A 10,288-nucleotide genomic window follows, 5' to 3' on the forward strand; every position below is an offset into this window, starting at 1 on the left:
ATTCTAGAATTTAAGTTATTTAATTCCTTTTCATATGATTTCTGTGGAACTTTGAACGAGATAAAAAGAGATTGTACCTTCTTGATCAATTCGTCAAGCTCATTGATCTGCACACTGAGAGGTTTTGCTGTGAAGCACAAGTCCTCTCGCTCCTTGGTGTCCTCATTTCCACCATCTGTATTGTATCCCCTCATGTGAGATACGTCAGTCACCATTAAACACTTTCCGCTGCGTTCACCACCTCTTGCCACATACGCCTTTCCATGTGAAGGCTTTCTCACCTCATCATCTTCTGAGTCGGTCGACCACACCTGTATGACTCCGAACTCGTCATCCTCTGCCGAACCCTATACAATAAGAGCATTCATAGAAGGATTAGTAGCAGCTTTCTTCCTCTTGATCTCTTCCAGCTTTTTCATCAAGACAACTTCTTCATCTTTCTCCTCATCTTTCTCTGCCATTTTCTTCAGAACACAATCTTTGGCATAATGATTCTTTCCTCCACAGTAGTAGCAGCTAACACCAGAATCTCCTTCAACCTTCACCTCTTTCTTTGGTTCCTCAGTCTTCGGCTCCTCCCTTACTTTTTCAGAACTGTAGCTTCCCTGCCAATTTCGGTTCTTATTGGTAGGCAACCTTTTCTTGATGAACCTTTTTGGATTGGACACCATCATAACATAATCTTCTGAAGTAAGATCGTAGTCCTCCAGGTTTAGATCTTCATCTTCTACTACATTCTTGCTTTTGGACAGGAGGGCCAAAGACCCCAAGTTTGAGACCACACTTTTCTCTTGCATCACAATCTTTTCTTGGGATTTCAGAATTCCCACCAGTCTCGCCAGCGAATATGACTTGAACTACTCATGAGCTTTAACTGTAGACACAACAGCTCTCCATTTGGATCTTAAGCCATTCAAAAAGGTGACCTTCTGTTCAATCAGCTTCCTTTCGATATCATGTTTGATCATCCTTCTAAGAAGATGATTGAAGCGATCAAACGTCTGAGTGACGGTCTCATCAGAATTTTGCTTAAATTCTCCAAACTCAGACAAAAGCAAAGTTTGAATAGAGTGCTCTAAATCTTCATCTGTGGAATACAGCTCTCGCAGCCTATCCCAGATCTCTTTAGCGATACTGCAGGAACTCACCAACCTAAACGTGTCAGATTGAAGAGCGAATTGGATCAGTCTTAATGCTTTGATGTTGCACTGAAACTTCTCCTTTTCGTCTTGAGCAACGTCTTTTACATCTTTTAACAGATCATTATACTCTTTCTGAGTTTTAATGATTCTGGATGTTCCTGAGTGAGTAAATGGTCCGGACACAATGGCTTCCCAAATAAGATACCCATTATCTTCAGATCCGATGACATAGTCTTCAAAATGATGCGCCCAAACTTCGTAATCCTGGGTGTAAAGAATAGGAATCTTCGTCGTTGATCCAATACTGTTTGAGATGTTGATAGGATTAGATTGAGAATCGTCCATGCTTGATCGTTTAACCTGTTTGAAAGATCAGACTTGTAATATGCAATATTAGGGCAAACGAATAAATACTGAGATACGTCAATTATAGAGTGACGGCTCAATAAATATCAGTTAATGCGGAATAAACCCTAATCACTTCTTTCACAGAAGAGATGGGTATGAATTACACAGCCTCCTGCTCTGATACCAATTGATGAGTATTTAAAATTCTTTGATCGATTAGATCTTTATAACAGGCAAATCAATAAAGTAAAAACAGTGAGATAAAAACACAAGTATGGATCTGAATGAGTCGAATGATTCGATTAACTCAATCCTCAGCAGAGCTCGATGAAGAACTTCTGTTGTAGAGGATTCTAGGGTTACAATAGATAAGAACGTGTATGCTATAAAATCTCTATCAAAATCATTACGTTCAAGAATGCATGCAAGCATCTATATATAATAAACCCTACAACATACTCATGGATGGACAAGCCCATACTGGAGACAAAACTGGACTAGCTAACGAGCCCAAAGACGCAACACTAAACTGGACCTAACATTAAGCCATGTCATGTTTTTGCCCTATTTAGACCTTGGAGTGAGATCTCTATCTCTTAGAGGGTCTAAAGGTATAAAGTTGGAAACTTTACTGTGACAACCCGAAATTTCTATTCTGTACGAACATATCAAGTCAATAGAAGTCAGAATAGTTGCTGTTAATTTTCAGACTTTTTGGAACAAGTTTGATTATTTTAGGATTTACACTTCGGGTGATATCAGGAGAGAGGATGCCCTAGGGTTATTGTGCAACACTGTTATTCCAAAACTCCAAGAAATCAGAGTTTACTGCCTGAATAAAATATTTACAGCCAAAAACCCTAAATCTGGGAGTATATATATGACAATTAGTCATTATTTACACTTTTTCCAAATCTCAAGATCCAAATCCAAATTCTCTCTCAAGTATCATCCAAAAGTTTTTCAAGATCTTCAATCTAGTAAGTGTTCTAGCCTTCTCAAGTGATTATTTGACTTGATCTAGTGTTTTAACACACTTCTAACCGTGAAATCATTAAAAAGGTTGATTCTTCAATTTACACCAAGAACACCAAGAACACCAAGAACACCAAGAACACCAAGAACACACACTAGTGTTCTTGGACTTTTAGCTCATTTCAAGATTCTATATTGTAAGTGTTCTATCCTAGAGTATCATACTGCTTAGTATACGTCCTTACATTATGAAAATCACAAGAAAACACCAAGATTAAAGGTGTTTACGGTCCAAGAACACCTTGGGCCGTAAACCCTTCTTAAGGGGTCAAAAATGGCCCTAGTCCCTTCACAAGCTTAGGAAACTAGTCTAGATTTATTTCTTGATATGTTTGGGACTTGAAAACATCAAAAGAACATTAATAATATGTGTTTATGGCCGCAAACACATGGAGAAGTGGTCCATGGGCTGTAAACTACATATAGGGGTGATTTGATGCTACAAACACTTCCATAGGCTTATACTTCAATGAAGAATTGCTTCAAGGGACTTACAAGGCTTCAAAACAACTCATGGTCAAGAAGACATGAGTTTATGGCCGTAAAACCTTGAGTTTACGACCGTAAACTCAATAGGCTATGGTATTTAGGGAGTAAACTCATATTAGGGGTTCCCTTGAACCTTAAGCTCAATAGCTTTGTCCTACAACACCTAGATGCAATCCTTAGCACTTATAACACTTATATAAAGTGTTTAACATGTCTTAGGATGTCTTAATTTTGTTATTTAGTTGTTTAAAGACTAACTGGTTACATATATGTGATATTATATGTTAACTAGGATCTTAGAGTGTGTACAAGTCTTCAGTTGACACCTAGCATCGTATACAGTCCGTTCAATCCCAACCACTTGCTACAGGTGAGTTCATACCCCTTAATCTATCTTTTAAATGTTTTTAAATGCTTTTATGGGGGCGGGGGGATACAAGTTGAATCATGCTAGTTATTATATCAATCACATGTGATTAATAACTAGCATGCAAATAGATTTACTACACTTTTAGCTGTTTTACCAAATAGATTACTTCAAATGGCTTTCCAAAACATTTTTACTAGTTTAAAAACTCTTTATCAAACTGTCTTACATACTGAATGTATCTTTTCAAACCCTGTTACAGTTCTGATTCAAAACAAATGTTTTCCTTATACTTTACACTGTTCTTATCAAACAAACTGCTTTCAAATCATTTTACAAACTGACATCAAGTCATCCTTTCTTAGTTAGTAAACTTTTCAATGGTTTTACAAAACTTCTTTTATGCTTTTATATTGTCAATTTCATGCCTATATATGTATAGTTATATAAGTAATGTTTAAAGGACTTAGGAACACTAGCTCGCTTTATCTCCTTTTCCTCGTTGGGATGTGGCTTGAGGGCATCGGCTATCCGTCCAAAGGTCGTCTAACTATTAGTTGTATATTATGTATACTTATATAGACATAAAAGTTCTATCAGTTAATTCAATACCCTTGGGTAGCAGGGGTATACTTTCATGTTCATACGTACCAGTTACATTACTAGTAAGCTACCATATGGGTAGTTTAGGAATATACTAATACTATTACTAGAATGCGGAATCATACCACGAGTCAGTTCATTCATGAGTCAATACTTGCTAGATAGAGAGAGAGCACACATTTCAGCTAGCACACACAGAACATTACAATACATTACTATACATGCTAGATAGGGAGAGAACACACATTACAGCTAGCACACGCAGAACATTACAGTACATACAGGCTAGACAGAGAAAGAGCACACATTACAACTAGCACATTCATTACATATACGTTCATGCAGTTATGTGAACCGTTAAACGGGGCATGGCACTACCTGACCGTTTTTGTATCTAGAATCTCCTTAATTGGGGAGCATATGAGTTTGCGTATAGATCTATACTGGATTGACTATCCTACACCTTGCTGCTCGCTACAGTGGGACTTGCAAGTCTACAGGTGCCAAATATCATTTCTTACGGCGTCTTACATCGTCGTTTTACTAGAGTCGGTAGTAGGATAAAGGTTGATCGCATGTTACTTTAAATTACAATAGATTTAAGGTAGTTAGTACGGTTGTAGTTATTTGATACTAGACCATAGTACTATTTCATTTTCCCATTACATTCACTTCGTGAACATTCACACGATGCACGGTAATGTAGAAGCTATATTTTGTGTTAATGATAGTCGGATTTGGGAAAATACACACTCTTACAAGAGACACACACAGATACTAAATGCCTTGGTTGAAGGATACTTTTAGTAGGAAACATAGGGTTTTCTAGGAGGTTCAAAACTTTTACATACTTACATTTCATATACGTACAAATACTTACATACAAATTCAGACACTAAAATACTTATGATCTCACCAGCTTTAAAGCTGATACTCTCTTTCAAAATAACTTGTATCCTCAGGTCAACAGTAGACAAGTACCGATGCAAGGTTCAGAGAAGATGGAGCTCGTTCAAGACTCATATTTCATTTTGATTTATACTTTAGTGTCTATTATAATTTGACAGAACACACTTGTATTAAAATTATATTATTAATGCAATGGATGATGTTGTTGCTTGTTTATTACTATTCATTGTTGTGATACTGTACATGACGTCCTTCGCCCCAGAACGTTTCCGCCGTTCATGGTTTTGGGGTGTGACATTTACCAGATCTGAGTTTTGGAGCCCTTGAATTTGGAAAGGAAAGTGACTTAATGGTTTAAGCTGCCCAGACCAGTCCCCACGATGTGGCTTAGGTCACCACGGTGTGGAAACTGGGTCGAGGCCCGTTTCTTTTGTCATTTAGTGGCCAAGGATGGCCACGGCATGGTGACCTGCTATAGTTGACTTTGACTCTTGACAGTGACTTTGACCAAGTTTAACCTAAGGGTATTTCAAGTATTTTGAGTTGTATTTAAGATTGGTTACTATTTGATGAATATGTGATAGCTAGAGTTGAGATTTGGAGTAGAGAACTGTTTAACTATCGCCACGTGTCATCACCTGATGGCTTTCCTTGGGGAGAAAGCCTTGGCCCATATTCAGCCACGTCACCCCTTTTGCAGCACCACCCTGCCGGCTTCTAAACCCCATAACTTTCGCATGCGAGCTCCATTTTCGATGTTCATTTTTTCCACGCGTAGGTAGAAACAAGATCTACAACTTTCATTTAGACTCCGTCGGTTAATTCTCGACCGATCTAAAATTTAAAAGTAGGAGGAGATTAGACTGTTAAATGACCACGAAGAATTCGTAAGTCCTTCATACGGACTCTGTTTTTGTCTGTCTTTTTACCGTTGAGTTCCTATTAATGAGTTATTCAAATCTCATTAAGGTTGCGTAGGCCAAAAACCGGTCGAACTAAAATTCGAGTTTCGGGTCATGCATTGCTATGCCAAATCTTAGAAAAATCATAACTTCCTCATACGAAGTTAGAATTGGGCGTTCATTTTTTGTATGTTTTCGATTTAACATATACTACAACTTTTGTTTAGATCAATAAGACTAAAAAGTCCTCTATCGTAAATTCACTATTTACGTCTCCGGATGCCGTGCCAGTTTTGACGTAAAACTTCGACGGGCCATAACTTCTTCGTTATAACTCGGATTTCGGCATTCTTTATATGTACGGAACCCTTGAGATATATTCTACAAATTGGTTAAGATTATTTATTCTAAATAATCATTTGTAAAAAAATCATTTTCGACCCCTATTATCTCTAAATTGACTAGCCCGGATCTGCGGGCGTTACATTGACTATGATTACTGTTTAGTTTGATCAGTTCTGTGTTAAATTGAGTGTTTGATTCTGATTTCGATTTTTGTTGGCCACTTGAATTGTTTGTGAATCATTCTAGTCATCTAATTGGTTAGATCCGTAATTGTCTAGATTAATTAGTAAAAAAGTGACATATATTGGATTAATTCTGAGATTAGGGTTAAGTCAAATATGGACTGGTCAAACAAGTTTTAACACCTCCGAGCTTATGAGAGGTATTGAACTTTACTGGGAAATTACATTGTGTCTAATGCAACTTTTCTTTGTTGATCAAGAGCTTGTTTGATTAATTTAGTTAAAAGTTAGGTTTAATTCAAAGAACTTATTTTGATTAAATGATTTTTGTAATAAAGGTCATTAGAGCTTGTTAATGAACCTTAATACTGGTTTAAACAAGTGCATAGTCAAATATTGTGTTGAAGGTTAATTATATGATTAGGGGAGTCACCGCGAAACTGGAATTGCTTTCTCTTATTTGAATTTTCATCACTTTACATTTGGTCATTTTCTTGTCATTTTCAATTTCTATTAGTTTAATTTTCAGAATAACCCCCCCCCCCCCCCCCCCGCCCCTTTTATGTTATGGCATTTATCAAGAATTAGTTCATACCTTGCGCAAAGAGGTATAAATGTTAGGACGTGTCCCTGAGGATCCGAACCTGCTAACCTGTACTACCTGTTAGTGCAATAGAGCAGTTTATTTTATATTTTTATTTGGTTAAAATCGTGTACAACAACGGTCTTAACAAATTGGCGCCGTTGCCGGGGACACGGTACTGCTAATTGGTTTGTGCCAAAATCTTTACGTACAGGCAGTCTAGTCTTCAGGTATGGTTGAGCTAACGACCTTAAAAAAGGGCGGCTTTCCGGGAGGCAACCCGATGAGTAGTTTTTAGTTTTTATGCTTTCAATAAAGAGATGGTCGCAGTTCCAAGCAAGCTTGGGGAAATTAGAGGATCTTCAAAATCGCCAAAATTCAGATTTTTTGCCACATTGTCGTCAAAATCAGATTTCCGCAACCTTATCAGGTACAGTCTTTCCTAGCTGCACATTTTTGTTTTTATTTGCTTTAGTGAGCTGTTTATTCCTCCCTGAGCATTGAGGACAATGCATCATTTTAAGCTTGGGGAGGGGTTCCAAATAACAACTTCCAGCTAAGACCTCAACAGAACTTTCAACAAAGAAACCAATATCAAGCTCCACCTGGGTTTCAACAACCTTTTCAGCAAAATCAACACCCTAGCAGTTTTCAGCAACCACCTGTTCAGTTACAAGCTAGTAGTTCCAACATGTCTTTGGAAGACATAGTTAAAAGTCTTGCAACCAGTACCCAAGCTTTCCAGAATGAAACAAAGTCTAGCATCAAAAATCTGGAATAGCAAGTATCACAACTCGCAAACTCCATGATCAAATTAGAGGCACAAACACAAGGAAAATTCCCATCTCAAACTGAGAACAACCCGAAGCACAATGCTTGTGCTGTCACCCTCAGAAGTGGTAAAAACTACAAGGGACCAGATCAGCAAGAAGATGAGGAAGAGGAGATCGTGGTTGAGCAAGAATTTGAGGCAACTGAAGAGGTGCAGAAAAAAGATAGACCTGCTGAAGCTGAAGCGAAAATTACCCCACCTCCTTTTCCCTCAAGAGTTAAAAACACGAAAAAAGAAAAGGAAGATAAAGAGATTATGGATTTCTTCAGAATGGTTGAGGTAAATATTCCCCTTCTTGATGCAATTAAACAGCTACCCCGATATGCTAAAATTTTGAAAGAGTGATGCACTTCAAAAAGGAAACTAAAAGGAAACGAAACAGTTAAAGTAAGCGAGAATGTTTTAGCTGTTTTACAAAAAAGGCTACCCCCAAAGAGTAAGGATCCAGGAGTGTTTACTGTTCCTTGCAAGTTGGGGAACCTTTCAGTTCTAAGAGCTATGTTGGACTTAGGAGCTTCTATAAATGTTTTGCCATATTCACTTTTTAAAACTATCGGGGTAGGGCCTTTAAAAAGAGCTGGAGTCATCATTCAGTTAGCTGATCGTTCTCTGGTGCACCCAAAAGGTGTGTTGGAAGACGTTTGGTTCAAGTGAATGAACTCATATTCTCAGCTGATTTCTATGTTTTGGATATGGGAGATGACGACTCACCAAACACAGGTTCCATTCTTTTGGGGAGACCATTTTTTAAAACTGTCAGATTCAAAATAGATGTTTATGATGGTACCCTTTCAATGGAATTTGATGGTGAAGTTATTAACTTCAATATTTATGATGCCATGCGTTACCCTGATGATGTTTCAGCCCTTAATTTTATCGATGTAATTGAACCATTAACTGCAGAATATTTTGAAATTGCTAACCGTGAGTCACTAGCATTAGTGCTCCACAGAAATTTGTCTATTAATACAGCTCAGGTTGTACCAGAAAATTATGTGGTTGATAGAGAAGTTCAAGAGATGATAACTTATATGGATCATCAGAAAAAGTTGAGTTATGGTACCCAAACTCTTAAATTACCAAATTCTAAATCCAAGATTTTTCCTTCAGTAGTGCAAGCTCCCATCTTGGAGCTGAAGACACTTCCAGAACACTTGAAATAGGCATATCTTGGGGAAAAAGAAACACTACCAGTTATCATATCTAACAAGCTGTAAGAAAAAGAAGAATTCGAGCTGATCAGAATTTTGAAGGAGTATAAGACAACAATTGGGTGGACTATCGCAGACATTAAAGGACTCAGCCCATCTCTCTGAATGCAAAAATATTGATGGAAGAGGATTATAAGCCATCGCGAGAAGCTCAACGCAGACTAAACCCACCAATGATGGAGGTGGTTAAGAAAGAAGTCATGAAGTTACTAGATGCTGGAATGATATACCCGATTTAAGACAACAAGTGGGTCAGCCCAGTTCAAGTCGTTCCCAAGAAGGCTAGGGTAACAGTGGTAGAGAACAAAGAAGGAGAGCTGGTTCCAACTCAAGTTCAGAATGGGTGGCGCGTGTGTATTGACTACAGAAAATTAAACGCAGGCACCCGGAAAGATCATTTTCCGCTCCCAATCATAGACTAAATGCTAGAGAGGCTTGGTGGAAAATCTCATTACTACTGCTTGGATGGATTTTCAGGTTTCCACCAGATTCCAGTTGCTCCAGAAGATCAGGATAAAACAACTTTCACCTACCCCTTCGGGACATTCGCGTATAGGCGTATGCCCTTCGGACGCTGCAACTCACCCGCTACCTTTCAAAGGTGTATGGTTAGTATCTTTTCTGAGTATGTCGAAAATATCATAGAAGTCTTCATGGAAGATTTCACCGTCTATGGAGACTCCTTTGATATTTGTTTGAAAACCCTTAAAAAATTTCTACAAAGATGTATAGAAACAGACCTGGTCTTAAATTTTGAAAAAATGTCACTTTATGGTTGACCAAGGTCTGATTCTTGGACATATTGTTTCAAAAAGAGGTTTAGAAGTCGATAAATCAAAAATTGATGTTATAAAGAGCTTACCATACCCGAAGAATGTTCGGGAAGTGCGTTCCTTTCTTGGTCATGTAGGGTTTTACATGAGGTTTATAAGAGATTTTTCAAAGATATCAGTTCCCATGTACCAGCTGCTGCAAAAAGATGCTGAATTTGACTTCAATGAAGATTGCAAGAAGGCTTTTGATGTGTTGATAAATCTCCTTACTTCTGCCCCCATCATTCAGCCCCCAGATTGGAGTTTACCATTCGAGATAATGTGTGACGCTAGTAACACTGCTGTTGGAGCTGTTTTAGGACAGAGAAGAGACCGGGTTCCACACGTTATATATTATGCATCAAAAACCTTGGATAATGCCCAAGAAAATTACTCCACCACAGAAAAGGAGTTGCTGTCAATTGTCTTTGCATTAGAAAAATTCAGACAATATTTGCTGGGCACGAAAGTTATAATCTTTTCTGATCACGCAGCTATCCGGTACCTTCTTGCGAAGAAAGACTCAAA

At 38.0% G+C, this 10,288-nt stretch overlaps 1 protein-coding gene across 1 annotated transcript; it reads left to right on the forward strand.

Moving 5' to 3' along the window:
- Nucleotides 1-7,710: 7,710 nt before the first annotated feature.
- Nucleotides 7,711-8,900, forward strand: LOC145099682 (uncharacterized). Its single transcript, XM_079037214.1, has 3 exons — nucleotides 7,711-8,078; nucleotides 8,160-8,387; nucleotides 8,498-8,900. The coding sequence occupies exons 1-3, from the start codon at nucleotides 7,711-7,713 to the stop codon at nucleotides 8,898-8,900; spliced, it is 999 nt and encodes a 332-aa protein (XP_078893340.1).
- Nucleotides 8,901-10,288: the final 1,388 nt, after the last annotated feature.

The sequence above is a fragment of the Lactuca serriola genome, chromosome 4, assembly GCF_051521515.1.
Source record: "Lactuca serriola cultivar US96UC23 chromosome 4, Lser_US96UC23_V15, whole genome shotgun sequence".
Taxonomy (NCBI): domain Eukaryota; kingdom Viridiplantae; phylum Streptophyta; class Magnoliopsida; order Asterales; family Asteraceae; genus Lactuca; species Lactuca serriola.

Bases quoted from the DNA above. Each gene is read 5' to 3' on its own strand.
- LOC145099682 (XM_079037214.1), top strand. From the start codon at position 7,711: ATGATCAAATTAGAGGCACAAACACAAGGAAAATTCCCATCTCAAACT. The intron at 8,079-8,159 runs GTGATGCACTTC...TTTACAAAAAAG, and splicing joins TATGCTAAAATTTTGAAAGA to GCTACCCCCAAAGAGTAAGG. The intron at 8,388-8,497 runs GTGAATGAACTC...TAAAACTGTCAG, and splicing joins TTGGAAGACGTTTGGTTCAA to ATTCAAAATAGATGTTTATG.